Genomic DNA, 16,948 nt, shown 5'->3' with positions numbered 1-16,948 from the left:
ACCTGACTGCTTGTAAGTACTTAATATCATCTGATGACTGACTGAGGCCAGGAGACATTCAGATGGACCATTTTCCCATAGATGCTGTCACTGATAAGAATGTACCTTTCATTGTTCAAGGTTTGTATATTATAATCCCTGCAAGGCTCAGATCTTGCAGCTGACATCAAGCCGTTGAAAATCCCCAGACCAAAGCCTGTGCTTTCCCGGGGTTGAACTTGGCAAGCCAGAGGGCGTCTGAGGTCTCTCTGAGGGTAGTTTGTTATATTTGAGCAACAGGTGGCTATGGGCTTCACAGGAAGGAGATCAATGTCAAGTTCTAGACAACGTTACGTAACTGTACTGTAGCCTTCGTTTACCTGGTATTCCTACCAAAAATCCTGCCTTATTTATGTGCGACTGGTGAAATCATCAGATAGCTGTTTGTTCCTCCTCTAGGACAGTTAGCCACGTTGTGCTTCGGGCAAGCCTTGGAGGTGCCCCAGACGGAGCAGGGACCTTGCTATCAGGCAGTCCAGCCAACCGCCTCACGGGGGAGGGACCCGCGATCAGAGGGTGCGCCAGGCAGTTTGAGCAGCCTCGATGCCAGAGGCGGTGCTAGGCTGAGTATTCCCTCCTGACGTGAGTCAGAGACCAATGCCTCAGACTCCAGGGCCTCTTGGGAGGGCACGTAGGGACTCCAGCTGTGGGGTCTGGGACAGACCACCTCTGATGAGCCAGCCCCTTGGCCTGCCGGGGGCCTTGCCTGGAACGCTTGGCCTCCTCACTGACCTGGGTGCCCGTGACCCTCACTGTCCTGCCCTCCCCGACGTTCTTCTTTCCATCACGGGGCCTCACAGGGTATTTTTGTCTCCTTCCTGAATGGCAAGTCCATGGGCAGCCTGGGTGGGCACCATTAGCCCACATCCTGGGTGTGGCGGGCTTCTTTCTGCAGGTGCTCCAGTGAGCAGTTGCATTTATTGCTGCCCATAATCGGGAACTGACCGAGACTCTCGGCAGGCAGGTGACACAGAGGAGGAACACTGGTCTCCAAGATCGGGAGTACTGCCCACCTTCTGTTGTGGGGTAGACCATCTATTAGGGTGCAGGTGGATGTGTTACAGCTTACGTAGATGTTTATTTTTTAGCTTTCTTTTCAAATTCATAATTTTGTTTCATAACATCCAGAAAATATTTGTATAGTTTATAAATAAGTGCATCTACGTGTTAGGGGTACATTTATGTATGATTTCTGATGCATTATCAAAAGTTTCGAAAGCCAGAAAAGTAACTCCTTCTCTGCCAGCAGTGTGGCAAGATCCTTCCAAGTGCCATTTTTAAAATGAGAGAATTTGTTAGTGAAGGGAGACTAGACAGTGCTTTGTGACACTGGGTTGTGATTCATGTCAAATTGGTCTCTGACTTTAGGAGAGCCAGGTTAAGTCTGGAAGATGTTTTGCCCATGGATCCAGGACTTGACAGGGTAGAAAGAAGTGTCCTTAGGACAAGGATTTCATTTTGTTCACTCCTGTACCCCCTGCATCTGTGCTAAGTTGTTCAGTCGTGTCCGACTCTGTGCGACCCCGTGGACTGTAGCCCACTGGGCTCCTCTGTCCATGGGGATTCTCCAGGCAAGAATACAGGAGTGGGTTTCCAGGCCCTTCTCCAGGGGATCTTCCTGACCCGGGGGTGGAGACATCTCTTACATCTCCTGCATTGGCAGGCAGGTTCTTTCCCACTCCAGCTGCTGCTAAGTCGCTTCAGTCGCGTCCGACTCTGTGCGACCCCATAGGCGGCAGCCCACCAGGCTCCTCTGTTCCTGGGATTCTCCAGGCAAGAATCCTGGAGTGGGTTGCCATTTCCTTCTCCAACGCATGCATGCATGCTAAGTCGCTTCAGTCATGTCTGACTCTGTGTGACCCTATGGACAGCAGCCCACCAGGCTCCTCTATCCACAGGATTCTCTAGGCAAGAATACTGGAGTGGGTTTCCATTTCCTTCTCCTCCAGCTCCCTAAATATTCTCAGTGTGTATATATATGTACTTTTTTTTGCATGTCAGTTAAATATCATGCTGGATTGGCCACTTCAAGTCAGTATTTGTGTTGGCTTTCTTTGTTTAAACCTTTGGTCAGTGGCAGGTGGCTGTGTATGTGCCAGTCTTAGTCTTCTTAGAACCAAGTCCCCGAAGCTGTAGGATCATAGAGCTAACATGGGGCTCAGAAGTGTCACCTGAATGATAGGATGTTTGGGATTTGCTTTTGTTTTTTAAGAAACAGATATAGAATGAAACAACACTGACAAGGTATTGGTCGTTATTGAAACCGAAGCTGGGATTATTATGGGTACGTGGTGGCTTCTTGTACTACCCTATATACTTTTGAATAGATTTGGAAGTTTTCATAATAAAAATGTAAACAAAGCATAAGGGGGAAATAGAGACCCAAAACTAGCATTGCTTGTTCCAAGGAGGCCAGATTGGACAATCTCTTCCCCCCTCACCCCACCCCTTCCTTCTGTTAAACACTGGGGCATTATTCTATAACTCTCTGCAACTGGTTGGATCTGTTTTGTCTTTAGCTTCTCCGGGGTTAATTACCTTTTCTTATAGTTACCTGAACTCTGGGTGTAACCCTAGCTGCCAAGGCCTCCCTCATCTCTCCACCCACAATGAGCCAGATCCTGCTTAACCTTTTCTGTTGTCTTTCCCACTCCAGTACCACAGAGGGCATCGCCAGGGCTTAAATCTCTAAACGCTCAAAAGTGGATTTCTTCCAAGCTTGAGAGTAACTGGCCTCGCTCTGTCTCTGGGTCAAAATCTGACTTTTATTCAGTTTTCCACTCACCCCTGCTCTGTTAGCCATTTTTTGCGTTTATCCATCCCTCTGAAACCCTGCTCTATTTTGAGAGGTGTAAGTAACTCTACCCAACCATGTGTCCCCTTAGCCTTCTTCTCTAGGTCACTGCTATTTGATCCCCGCGACCTCTGGGGGCAGCAACGACTGGGCTGCTTCCTCTGTGGCTCTTGCAGCTAGCCGATGCCCAGCCTGCGGCCTGCCTGGGGTGCTGTCCCGGGAGAGGAGTGTCCAGGCCTCTGGTGTATGTCCCCAGCGTCTTTAACCCACGCGCCACCCCGCTGACTCCCAGCACAGGCAGGGCCTCGGGGTTTGCTCGCCCCGCCTGCCTTTACCTGTTCCTGCCTGGCTCCTGGCTCTCTGGACTGACGTTGCTCTGCGCTCCAGCCCATACACAGTGCTTTCTTGCCCGTCTGGCTCCTGGAGCCAGGACCCTGGATAATTTGGTTCACTCCTGCAGATGCGTTAACTCTTAAAGGTTAGGACAGATAGTGGGAGCTTAGACATGTCTTTCCTGGGAGGGGCTTTCACCCCATCTGTCACTCTGTGGGAAGGACAGTTTACCACCTGGGACCCTTTCTAAAGCAGGTGAGAAATGCATAAATAAAGGAAGAAAGGAACTGACCTGACCTAGTTATAGCTTCTTTATCTTGAGAAATTAAAAAAAAAAAAAAAAACACAGTACAAACAAAGTACAAAGAATAATAAAACCATAAAACATAGAATTGATGGTTTTTAACAGCGGGTTGTTTCCTTTATATATTTTCTTTAAATACGTCCCGCTGTCACCCAGAGTTTCTGGGTGGGTGGGATCCTGTTATTTGGTACTGAATGCCAGGACTGTGTGGCCAGCTTGGGCCTCTTCTAGCATCGTCTTGGAGATGCGCTGTGGTATGTTGGTGACAGAAGGGGTGAATCTTCCCTTGTTCCCCCTTTCTCACTGCACCAACCCCTGCCTGTCGCCCCAGCCCACTCTGGCAGCAGGGGGCATCGGCTCAGGGTTTTGCAGCTCACAGGGCATGGCCAGTCCCTGAACAGAGAGCTCTGTGCATGTGGGTCTAGCATTCTTTCCCGACTCTCTTCTGCCTCCTCACGTAGCCACTACCGGAAGTTATGTACTAGCTTTGGACGAGTGTCTGAGGGGACCCCAGGACTTTGGTGCCTTCTCTGTGTGTAGTGCCTCAAACAAATGGACCTCCTCCTCGCGGTCCTGAGGCCTTCAGAGGAGGGCCCTTGCCAGCTGGGTCCAGCCCTGGCCGTTGTGAAAGGACTTTGGTCCTGTTTCCTGTTCGATTGTTCTCGCCTTCTCTTGGGAGCCTCCTGCTTCAGGGTTTACTTGGTGGTTTCTTGCTGGCCAGGAAAGTGGAGAGGCTTTTCTTCTGGGTCGTTTCAATGGCCGGAGGAATTTTCCTTCTTCTCCCGCTGTGATCATAACAGGCTCTCCTTGTGTTGCCTGACCGCCCCAGACCACGGCATCATGGTCTGTGACATGTGGGGCCGCAGACGTGATGAGTGCCCTCCCCGTGTGCAGATCAGCTGAAACCACACGCCTGTCAGACCCACTCGCGAGCAGGGAGCTTGGCCCGCGGGAGCCTCTTCTGCCGTGGTTCTTGCAGAAGCCTTGGGTCAGCCTAACAGACAGCCTCCCGGTCTCTGGCCGCTGAAGCAGAGCCGACTGGCCGCAGGGCTGCGCTGTCTAGGGCTGCTCCCTTCTCTGACTCGTATCAGGAAATGCCCCTGTGCCCCGACGTGACACGTATCCAGATACTGCCTGACGGTCGTGAATCGCTGTTTAAAGACCAGGGGAAACATCTTGCTTCTCTGAGGACTTTTGTTTTGAATGGAAACATTTCCTCTTAGATCCATGCCAGCCTGGCTCCTACCCGGAGGCTCTGGGGTGACCTGGATGTCTTCCCCAGGCAGGGCCTGACTGTAATTACCACTTTCCCGAGGGTGTGCCTGACAGGTCTCTGTCTCGGTGTTGAAGAGAGGACGGAGGAGAGCTGTGGGCCTGGTGCTTTTTTCTCTCTGGGGAATGCTGAGCAGGCAGGTCCTGCTGTGAGCACTCCTTATGCCCCAGATGGCCACTCTGGGCGTTTCTGAGGGCTCCTCATGCCAGTCCCTGGGTGGCTTCTCCGGTTTGGAAGATTTGCTTTTCTGTCAGGGGAAACACACTTTCAGAAATTGGTGGCCAGCCCTGGGGTCAGGCTCTGGACTTAGACTTTCCTCTGGCATTGGCTGTTCTACTTAAGAGAGAGGCCTTTGTGTTCTTGCCTTCCCCATGGGCAGCCTTGATTTGTTTTACACTAACATACAAAGCAAGAGAATTCCACAAAAACATCTGCTTCATTGACTATGCCAAAGTCTTTGGCAGTGTGGATCACAACAAACTATGGAAAATTCTTCAAGAGATGGAAATACCAGACCACCTTTCCTACCTCCCGAACCGGTATGCAGGTCAAGAAGCAACAGTTAAAACCAGATGTGGAACAACAGACTGGTTCCTAATAGGGAAAGAAGTATGTCAAGGCTGTCTATTGTCACCCAGCTTATTTAACTTCTATGCAGAGTACATCATGCAAAATGCTGAGCTAGATGAAGCGCAAGCTGGAATCAAGATTGCTGGGAGAAATATCAATAACCTCAGATACACAGATGATGCCACTCTTATGGCAGAAAGTGAAGAGGAACTAAAAGGCCTCTTGATGAAGGTGAAAGAGGAGAGTGAAAAATCTAGCTTAAAACTCAGCATTCAAAAAATGAAGATCCTGGCATCCAGTCCCATCACTTCATGGCAAATAGATGGGGAAACAATGGAAACAGTGACAGATTTTATTTTACTGGGCTCCAGAATCACTGCAGATGGTGACTGCAGCCATGAAATTAGAAGATGCTTGCTCCTTGGAAAAAAAGCTATGACAAACCTAGACAGCATATTAAAAAGCAGAGACATTACTTTGCTGACCAAGGTCCATCTAGTCAGAACTATTGTTTTTCCAGTAGCCATGTATGGATGTGAGAGTTGAACCATAAAGAAGGCTGAATGCTGAAGAACTGATGCTTTTGAACTGTGTTGTTGGAGAAGACTCTTGAGAGTTCCTTGGACTGCAAGGAGATCAAACCAGTTAATCCTAAAGGAAATCAACCCTGAATATTCATTGGAAGGACCGATGCTGAAGCTGCAATACTTTGGCCACCTGATTTGAAGAGCCAACTCACTGGAAAAGACCCTGATGCTGGGAAAGATTGAAGGCTGGAGGAGAAAGGGACAACCAAGGATGAGATGGTTGGATGGCATCACCGACTCAACGGACATGAGTTTGAGCAAACTCTAGGAGATGGTGGAAGACAGGGAAACCTGGCGTGCTATAGTCCATGGGGTTGCCAAAAGTCAGACACGACTGAGCGACTGAACAATAATAGGACAATCACACTATTGTGTGAATGGATGTCTAAATTCCTGCGAAGGAGAAGTGAAAATGGTTGCCTTAGATACCCATGGGGTGACATCATGCATAAGTTTGAGTTGGGAAGGAGAATGCATTAAGGCCGCGTGTCAGGGGTGGCTTGCCCTCTTGTCTGTTTCTTTGTCTCCACGTCCCCTGGAAGGTGCTGCTTCCTCCCAGGGCCCCCACTCACACAAGCAGCGCGGGTGCTGAGAGAGGAGGCTGAAGTTTGAAAATACCCTGAACACCCCCTTTCTCTTTGGAGAATCACAGCTCTGTGTATATGATACGTCTTCTGGGGCTTGCAGCAGAGAACCAGGCAGAATCACAGAGTTGTCCGTGACTCAGGAAATGTGTAGGAAGTGCCTGTCCTGGACAGGGCACCGTGCGAGGGCATCTCGAGACAGGTGGGCTGGGGCGCCGCCCCACCGGGAGGGGAGCGTCTCCCCCCAAGGAGAGTGTACACCCACCAGAAGCACAAACCAGGTGCCCGGGACCACGCGAGGGCTGGAACTAAAGCATGCCGGGAGCTCAGAGGAAGGACTCACTGCTTCTGAGTGAGCGGGTTCTGTAAGAATTTTCTCAGGGAAGCAGCCTCTGGCCTATTTGAGTAGGAACTGGGCATCTTACAGCAGGACCAGGGAGCAGAGCTGTAGGTGAGGGGGGCCTTTGGAGGGGTTTCGAACCTTGGGTTTTGAGGTGTTGGGAGGGGAGGAGCTCAGAGGAGGAATAGAAGTGATGAGCACCATGACCCGTGCCTCTGTGTTGACCCTGAGGCTGGCAATCAGCAGGAGAGCCCAGAGGAGCATGCGGAAAGGATGGACCGTCCGTGGGGGGCCTGCAGACCCCCACAGCCGCCTCTCCACTACATGGTTCTACTATCATCCTCCAGGCTCAAAAACTCAGCCTTCTAATTCCTTCCCCCTCCCCCCCACCTTTTTTTTTCCTGTTTATATCCACTTAGTTACTAAATCCTGGTCAGTATTTTTGTAAGTGATTAAGATTTTTAAAAATTTCTGATAAAATATAATATATACCATTTTAAACCCCCGTCAAGTATGCAATGGAGAAGGCAATGGCACCCCACTCCAGTACTCTTGCCTGGAAAATCCCATGGACGGAGGAGCCTGGTAGGCTGCAGTCCATGGGGTCACTAAGGGTCGGACACGACTGAGCGACTTCACTTTCACTTTTCACTTTCATGCATTGGAGAAGGAAATGGCAACCCACTCCAGTGTTCTTGCCTGGAGAATCCCAGGGACGGGGGAGCCTGGTGGGCTGCTGTCTATGGGGTCGCACAGAGTCGGACACGACTGAAGCGACTGAAGCGACTTAGCAGCAGCAGCAAGTATGCAATTCGGTGGCATTAAGTACATTCCCAGTGTTGTGTAACCATTACCACGTTCTAGTTCCAGAATTTCTCATTGTCTGAAACAGACACTGTACCTGTGGAGCAGTTAACTCCCACCCACCCCACCCTGGGGTAGCCTCTATTTCTGTCTCTCTGAATTTGCCTATTTTCGGTCCCTTGTATAAGCAGGATCATACATTGTTTGTCCTTCTGTGTCTGACTTCTTTTACTTGACATAACCTTTTCAGGGTTTGCTCAGGTCTTGGCATGTATCAGAATCTCCTCCTTTTGTGAAGGCTGAAGAGTATTCTACTGTGCGCAAGCCCCGTGTGTCCCTTCACATTGGGAGTCGCACCCCAGCTTTTTGAGGCCCCGTGTGTCCCTTCACACTGGGAGTCACACCCCAGCTTTTTAAGGCCCTGTGTGTCCTGGCTGTTTATTGTCCTCTGTGTTGTGTCCCACCTTCGTCTGGCTTTGAATCTCGCCGCGTACACTTGCCTCTCCAGGTGCAGCGGCCTTGCCCTTGGCCCCGGCGCTAGTCCTGTTCTTGTGTGGAGCTGGGCGGGGACTTGAACGTCCCTGCGCTGTCTTCTGATCTTTGCATTGATGGCAATGACTCTGTGCAGTGAGGACTGTTAGGAGCCTTAAGCATGCTCTCACGGGTAACTGCTCAGCACCAGCCTGACACATGGCGCGTGCTTAGCTAACAGTGACCTCACAGACGTCGTAACCTCATGCTGATTTCCCCAAAGGTGTACCTTCCCTTCTCCTGTGTGACTCACCCCTGTCATTCGTTCCAGATTAACTTCCCCAAATCCTAGAGGTGAGGTGGGGAGGCACCTCTCATCGTCATGTTTCTGCCTGATTAGACCACACTTGCCTCTTGCCTCCGCACGCAGCTCCCCCAGAACCTGTGATCAAGTCTACCTTTTTTTTTTTTTTTTTGCTCTTACTTAAGCCACCTCATTATTCTCTATTTGGTATCTATACCGTTGTTATGGAGTTTACTTCAAGCTTTGTGAATGGGATTGCAAGATTTTGCAGTCTATACCCCCACGTGGATATTAAATCAGATCCCTGCCCAAAAGAAGGCGAGGTTTCCCCAAACTCTCTTTCAGTCCTCTTTTAGAATCTTACTAAGGCTTTCCCATTCCGGAGTGCTCTCTTGGATGCTGTTTTGAAAAATGTTAGTTGTGGAGGGGGTCACCCAATCTTGAAGCCAGCCCTGCCAATCCAAAGTCTTCAGTTAGTCAGTTCAGTCGCTCAGTGGTGTCCAACTCTTTGCGACCCCGTGGACTGCAGCAATCCAAGTTTTGGGTTCTCATAGAAGTCTAAGGCAAAGAAATTGAACACTGGCTAGGTAATTACTTCTGGGAGCTGGGCTTTACAAAGGCAAGTGTTGGATATTTTTGTAAAAAGCAGTGACGTGTGTGGTCTAGTTTTATGAATATGGACCCATAGGACAAAATTTTTTTTAACTGTCCTAACATAATACAAATTGTATTCCTGTAACTTAGGAGAATTTTTGCAGTAGTAGCTGAAGATAGAACTTCAGGAAATGCTTCCATGTAACCAGCTTAAATGGAAGAGAAAACTCTGAAGATATGCTATAGAAAACTTTAATCCTCAAAAAATGGCTTTGGGGTTTCCAGAGACCCTAATGGAAGAAGCATGTTCAAAGACTTTGAATAAAATATTCATGAAATGTGAATAGGAAAACAACAGATATTTATAAAGTAATGTATATTGTTGGATGACTTAAAAATATGTGTAATAGAGAGACTGTTATAAGTAGGCATTTGACCATTTCATCTAATCCCCCCAAAATATATCCGTTCAAGTTTGGCACATTATATTTGGAATTTCTTCACTTGGGGGCATATGTGGTAGTGGTGGCCTGTGGCCAATGTGAATGGGTGAGGCCTGGCCCTAATCTTATGGGTTAAATAAAATCAGTCTAGCCCTATACTTGCCTGGGAAAGCTATGTGTCCCACTCTTGGACAACTTTAAGGAGCTGAACAGAGAACAGTTGAGTATAGAATTATTCAACTTGCCTCAGCTATTTCATTAAATCAGCTTTCAAAACACAGAGCATCTCTGTTCCCTTTCTCCTTTTAAAATCTTTTTGGAAATTGACCTGGGAAGCCACGGAATCACTTTAGTGAGAATTCAGCGGGTTTAAAGTGTTCTTTGCTTCCTCGGGAGGGAAAGCCCCAAGGCAGTGGATGGGGATAAATTCCCGTGGAACTACTTGTTCCGTGTGCCCAGGGTCCCGCAGTGACCCGGGTGGTTTTTCTGTTGCTCATACTCAGGATGAGGATACGGTCCAAGGGCAGTGACCATGGTCAGGAATTCCCATGTGGAATGGGCCCGTGGACTTTGGCACTACTGTGGACCTTCTGTAGCTCCTCTCTCTATGGAGAGCCCGACTGCTCATTTAGTTCCAGAGGGGATGGTTTAAGCAAATCTAGCTTTAGGTACTTTGCCAGCCAGGGTTAAGGAGCAAGAATCCAGTGGGTCTGGAGAGGCCTGTTGAAAGAACAGCACACGGCCTGGCCGCTGCTCTCTTGTTGCTCCCAAGGCCCAGCTCTGCCCAGCTAGTGCCGGACAAAGAGGGTGCTTTCAGGGCTCTGTAAATAGCCTATTGTGCAGGGGAGGAGGTGGAGCAAGGACTGGCAGTGTCTTGCCAGCTCGGCCTGCTGCTTTAAGGCGAGATGTCAGGACTTCCTCGTTTGCTGCTGCCGGGGCAAGGGTGCTATTTATGTGGGTTTGTTGGAGGGCTGCATTCCTGGTGAAGTAGTCCGTCAAACTGGTGTTACTCAACTGGATGAAAGCTTGAGGACCTTTAGAAGGAGAGAAACATCCAACTCACCCATTTTGGGGGTTTATAAATGACACAAAGAAAATAAAATGCTAATGTAAGTATCTGTTTGCAGAATCACTGGAGCTGTGTGTGTGTGTGTGTGTGTGTGTGTGTGTGTGTGTCCTTAGAAAATGATGCTCTTGTGAGTCACACAGAAAGTGACCCTGAGCCACTCTTTTCCTGGTGCAAATAGAATGGTAAGAGGTGAACCTTTGTGTACAGTGGGTCTTGAACCCACATGCTCCAAGGCTGGGGTGAAGGGGGGAGATGTTAGCAGCTCTGTAGGACAGGGAGGGTGAGATGGATTTCAGATGCCGAGCTCTCCTGTTAATAATACCGTGGTGTGTGTGTGCTGGAGGGATCTGTAGAGGCTGCCTGCTGTCATGATTCCTAACCTGGGGCGTGGACTGCAGGGACCTTGTGAGCCCCAGGTGCACAGAAAGAGTATGCATGTCCTTAGTGGAGAGAGTCAGCTTCCCAGAAGAGGGTAAGAATGAATCTTGTCGAGGAAAAAGTGTGAATGTAGTTGGGTTGGTGTCCATGTCTTGGGAGATAACTTTGGGAAGCCTTGGAAATGTCCTGCCTCAGTTTCTTCATCAGATTTTATATTGTGATGTTTAGATAAGACACGCGAGGTGAAAACCTTTCCAAAACACAAAATTGATACTGTATTGTTTATCTCTTCTTCCCAAAGTTCAGGCAGGTGGATACTAGGACTTGTGTTTTCTGACAGTCATGCGGTGGGTTTTGATTCCCCTGCCTCTACATCTGTTTTCATCTATTTAAAGGCGTCCTTCACTCTGGTTCTTTGTGTTGAGCTCCTGCCAGGTTTTTCCCACCCTTGGGATGCTCCCTGTCGTCCGTAGTTTTAGACTCCAGCTCTATAGGAGATTCGGAAGACTCAGCTGAGTGAGCTCACATTCTGTAGGTGTGGGAGTAGCTTTAGAGAAGGAGAGGCAGGCTGTCACCAGTCCTGTGTTGTCAAGATATACTGGCTGCTTAAGCCTTTAAGCCGATTGAATCATGTTCTTAGCAAGCAGTACCATGATTATGTGCCTTGGCTATAAAAACTTCCTGAAATGATGATGTAGAAATTTGCTTTTGAAAAAAATTAGGGAAACTATTCCAGCTAAAGCACCATTGGAACGGTAATAAAATCTGGGTTTTATTTATTTTATTACCACATGTTGGCTAGTATGTGCGTCTTGTGATACTTCTAGAAGACCTGATGCAACTGTTTTAAAGCGTGGTGTTTGTGTTCACCTTGAGCATTTAAAGGCTGTTTGTTGCGGGCAATTTTCTTTGCTTGTAGGTCTGCCTCCATTTCTAAATAGCCCAAGAGCCTTTTCCTTAAAAGCAGTTAATCAGAAGGGAAATGATTTATAATGCCCCCCCCCCTCACATTTAAGAGTTGTTCCTTATGTGGTCCTGTATGAGATATTGCCTTTGTTCTTCATTGTGTGGACTTTAGTTTTCCCATGTACGACGTTAACCAGTTTGTTCAGCAGAGTTGATGTGCAGCTTTTTACCTGGCTGCCATCTAAGAAGTGTGAATTAAACTGATACTGAAGCTCCAATACTTTGGCCACCTGATGTGAAGAGCCAGCTCATTGGAAGAAGACCCGGATGCTGGGAAAGACTGAGGGCAAGAGAAGGGGGCGACAGAGGATGAGATGGTTGGATGACATCACCAACTCAATGGACATGAGTTTGAGCAAGCTCCGGGAGATGGTGAGGACAGTGAAGCCTGGTGTGATGCAGTTCATGGGGTCGCAAAGAGTCGGACATGACTTAAGTGATTGAACAGCAGTGATAAATTTGTTGTCGTCCCCCAGTAAAGATAAGAGTTTAGCTGAATTTAACTCCTTAGCTTTACAGATTAGTACCTAATAAAATGTGTTTGCAGGGATGCTACTGAATCAGCAATTTTCTGTTGTTGTTTTTTTTTAAGTTTTCTTTCCTAGACTTATTTCTAGAAATAGACTTATTTCTTTTTTAGTATAATGCTGTCTGCTTGTAGCTTGGCTATTACCTATGCTTAAGATAAAAAACAGTGGAAACAGTGGCTGACTTTATTTTTCTGGATCACTGCAGATGGTGACTGCAGCCATGAAATTAAAATACATTTACTCCTTGGAAGGAAATTTATGACCAACCTAGATAGCATATTAAAAAGCAGAGACATTACTTTGCCAACAAAGGTCCATCTAGTCAAGGCTGTGGTTTTTCCACTGATCATGTATGGATGTGAGAGTTGGACTGTGAGGAAAGCTGAGCACACCAAAGAATTAATGCTTTTGAACTATGGTGTTGGAGAAGACTCTTGAGAGTCCCTTGGCCTGCAAGGAGATCCAACCAGGCCATCCTAAAGGAGATCAGCCCTGGGTGTTCATTGGTAGGAATGATGTTGAAGCTGCAACTCCAGTACTTTGGCCACCTGATGCGAAGAGCTGACTCATTTGAAAAGACCCTGATGCTTGGAGGGATTGGGGGCAGGAGGAGAAGGGGACGACAGAGGATGAGATGGTTGGATGTCATCACTGACTGACTCGATGGACATGGGTTTGGGTGAACTCTGGGAATTGGTGATGGACAGGGGGGCCTGGCATGCTGTGGTTCATGGGGTCGCAAAGAGTCGGACACAACTGATGAATGAACTGAAGATAAAAAAGTTAATCACTTGTTTATGACAGTGTCTGTTTATGGGGGGATGATTTAATCTTCTCACACAAGGCTGTGAGTCTGTTGAACAACTCCTGTAAATTCACATGATCTAGGTTTTATGAAAATGATTTCAAGGACTTTGAGGAGACAGGAGGGAAGGGCAGGGATGTGTGTACTAAACTTGAAGTGCCATGGGTGATGAAGACAGCCAGAATGATTGGAGGGAAAAGGAAGTATGCACATTTTATGCATGTTTCCGTGCATCCGTGGAATTGCAATATTGTTTATGAAATCTAACCGCTTGGGGCTACTAGGACCTGGACTCTGTCTGCCTATCCTTAAAGTCTCGGTGTCAACACCCTCTCCTCAGAGGAGTCTTCCCTGATCACTGGATCTTAACAGTGCTAACACTTACCCCACCTGCAAACAGATAACTGCTTTTTTAAAGTTTGTATCTCCCTCACTTGAACGTGGGCAAACCTTGGGAGACGGTGAGGGACAGGGAAGCCTGGCATGCTGCAGTCCATGGGGTCATGAAGAGTTGGACACGACTTGGTGAGTGAACAACAGCAGTCTCCCCCAGTAGCTGGTTAACCCGTTGAGAGCCCCCACCAGGTCATGGGCACCGTCTTCCAGCCCTCAGCCTACACTAGATGCTCACATTTGGTGAATGGCTGGGTAGGTCAGTTTGAGCTATGAATTCATCTAGAAGAAATCTGCTGTCAGCGTACGGCTGACAATCAGTTCCTTTCTTGATCTGTCTCATGTCTGTTTGACATGACCAGCCAGCATCTGATCATTCATTTCAGTGTTTTGTTTTGTTTTTTAAATATGCCCATTGTCTCTCTTTACCGGGGAGGCAAGCAGAAAGAAACCAGTGTCTGTCTTCGGAACTGGCACCAGCAGTGACACTAACCGATGCCTGTCCCTGCCCATGGGTGGAGCAGTGGGGTGACTGCTCCCAGCTCCTCATTGGCCCACTCTCCACCGTCTGTTCTCCTGAGAAGTCACGTATGGATTTTGTCTGCTAGTTACCTTTAGCCCAGTGGGCAGCAGCGCAGGACCGGGCATGTGACGAATACCCGGAGAGACCTTGGCAGGCTGTGCAGGCAGCGGCTGAGCGCGGACACCCCCGGCCCCACCCCCGGCCCCGGCCCCACCCCTGTGTCCTGGTCCCTTTTTGGGGCTGGTGTGTCACCCAGCAGTCAGCTGTCGGTGGCACAGATGGTGAGTGGCTCTGTGAGTGCTTTCTCTCCACAGCTGTGACCTGAAGAAATGCACTTCACCCGCTTCTTCTCTGTTGTCGTGCTAAAGCTGGAAATTGTCTGTGTCTGTGTATGTGTGTGTGTGTTTTCTGTACGCCTGCCCTGGCCTGTGGGAGCACAGGCTGGATGTGACCTTGCCTTCTAGAAGTCCTGATGGCCAGTGAAAGCTCTTGATATTCTGCAACTCTGTAAAGCTATTTATACAATAATATAGATTTAAATTTGAAGAGGATATCTGTATCTGAGGGGGGGGGAGGAAACTATTTTCAGTCTTGGGACCTAGCTATTTAAAAGCACATGTAGTAAGGAGCTCAAACATACTATCTGAATTTATGATAAAGGTTACCACTTACTACATTACGGGGGAGTTTTTTGAGAAAAGTCTTTCAGATAGTTTACTAGGATTTCTTGCCATATGTATGCCAAACATACTTGAGAGTAGTTACTCATCAATCATTTTTTAATTAGAATTATTATTTCTTCTCTGTACTGCACATTAATTTTTTTATATCATTATATGTTTATAAATTGTCTATAATATTCAATTAGAGGCTTTTCTATATATATGTGTGTTTGTGTGTGTGTGTGTATGTGGCTGTTCATTTGATTTTCTTCTGTGTGTTTTGGCTTCTTAATTTTGCATGTAAACTCCTTGTAGATAAGTGTCAATTTTTATTACTGTATCTCTTATTGTTCCTCATGCAGGACAAATATACAATATTAGTAGAGGAAATAATAATAATGCCCAGCTTAATTGAACACATTGTGGTGCCTTGCACCATTCTAAGTTCTTTATGTGAATCATTTAGTACTTATAAAAGCCCTATGAGATAGGTGCTGTTTTTACTGATGAAGAGACTGAGGACAGAGAGGGGAGTGATTTGTCCCCAGTTATTCAGCGAATGAACCGGGGAGGCAGGATTTGGCTCTAGAATCTGGGATCTTAAGTACTGTTTTACACTTTCTTTCAAAGACTATTCTGTAATCTCTCTAGATATTTGCTGAATGAATATCTCTAGATACTTATGCACACCCTTTTATTATTTAGCTGTAATAGCTTGAGGAATATAAAAGACACTGTTTTATCAGGATAGCTGACTCCAGGTTCCCCTGCATCCACATGGCTGCTTTTATGCTACAAAGAGTGTGGGGAAGGTGAGAGACACTCCACACACGCCCCCAAACCCAGAGTGACCTGTTTCACCATCTGGGGAGCTTGTGCTGCGTTCTGTGAGAAAACTGATGGCCCTCGGGTGATTTGGGCTTGTGTCTGCCTCTCTGTCCTTCTCCCCATCTGCCTTGATATTGAGAGTTGAGTGTGTTTGATCAGGTGGAAGAGAACAGGGAGAGAATGTAAGACAAGAAAATGGTAACTCATGCCCCTTATATTAACATTTTACAGCAAGAATTCTGAGTGGCTAAATCTTTTGAATGTGGATAATGAGAACTTTACGCAAGCCGACAGAAGTAAAATGAATTCCTAAAGTGCTTTTAGAAAAGTGAGATTTGACAGCCAGGAGAAGGAGGCCTGAGCCATCAGCCCGTGGCTCTGAGCCAACCATCGATGCCCCAACTATCCAGTTGATGGTCGTCGGCCTTGGGGACTTTGGAACAGCATCCCTCCTCCCTGGAATGAACATGACCATTTTCTCTCCCACAGACTGTGGCTTAGGACGCTGACAACCCAGGACGATGCAAGCCCACGAGCTGTTCCGATACTTTCGGCTGCCAGAGCTGGTTGACTTCCGGCAGTACGTGCGCACCCTTCCAACCAACACGCTCATGGGCTTCGGCGCGTTTGCGGCGCTCACCACCTTCTGGTACGCCACGCGGCCACGGGCCCTGAAGCCGCCATGCGACCTGGCCATGCAGTCAGTGGAGGTGCCGGTAAGTGGGACCTGGCCACCCGCAGCTTTCCTGCCTCCCTCCCCAGTTTCTAGGCCCCATCATGGTGACATCCAGCAGGATCACAATCCCAAGCAAATATTTGTTTACCAGGGCACTTTGTAAACTGAAATGTGCTCCCCAGACAGACCTTCAGCTGCGATGAGAGGAAGAGGTCAAAATACAGGACAGAGGGATGCGTGTGGTGGTGCTGGTTAGGTGTCTGCCCACGTCACACAGAGCAGAGGCTCATCCCAAGCTGCACGGGGCTCCTGCCCAGCGCTGGGCGGTGTGCTTTGCCCAGAGGGCCCTGAGACAGGAGAAGGCAGGCACAGAGTCCCCTCCCTCAGCCAAGAAGAGGGTTGCCAGTTGTTAGAGAAAGAAGGATTTCACCTGTGGTTGTCTGATACTTGGAGAACATCGTGCAGAGGTTGAAAGGGACTCGGGCATTCCTACTAGTGATAGAATGAGGCCAGTCTAGGAGCCTTCAGGAATAATGGAGCCACAGAATTTAGGATGGGTGAGAAAAAACAAGGACATTCAAGAAGTTGAGTTCAGTACCGTGCTTGCGGTTTAACTTGGGCGAACGAAAGGTCATGTTCTCATTGTTATAAAAATCTAGGTGGTGAGTGATGTTCCAT

At 48.0% G+C, this 16,948-nt stretch overlaps 1 protein-coding gene across 4 annotated transcripts in view; it reads left to right on the top strand.

Annotated features, from left to right (window-relative positions):
- ACSL1 (acyl-CoA synthetase long chain family member 1) overlaps nucleotides 1-16,948 on the top strand; it is a 61,550-nt gene that overhangs the window by 6,325 nt on the left and 38,277 nt on the right. For 3 of the 4 annotated variants that reach the window (XM_061134823.1, XM_061134824.1, XM_061134821.1), the window contains exon 2: nucleotides 16,084-16,310. In XM_061134823.1, the coding sequence (XP_060990806.1) occupies nucleotides 16,116-16,310 (195 nt within the window). In that variant the 5' untranslated portion in view covers nucleotides 16,084-16,115. Of the gene's footprint in view, nucleotides 1-14,267; nucleotides 14,386-16,083; nucleotides 16,311-16,948 lie in introns of those variants that run through there. The other variant, XM_061134822.1, reaches the window with a different exon arrangement.

This window comes from Dama dama, chromosome 32 (assembly GCF_033118175.1).
Source record: "Dama dama isolate Ldn47 chromosome 32, ASM3311817v1, whole genome shotgun sequence".
Lineage (NCBI taxonomy): Eukaryota > Metazoa > Chordata > Mammalia > Artiodactyla > Cervidae > Dama > Dama dama.
This window is presented reverse-complemented; position numbering and strand designations above follow the sequence as displayed.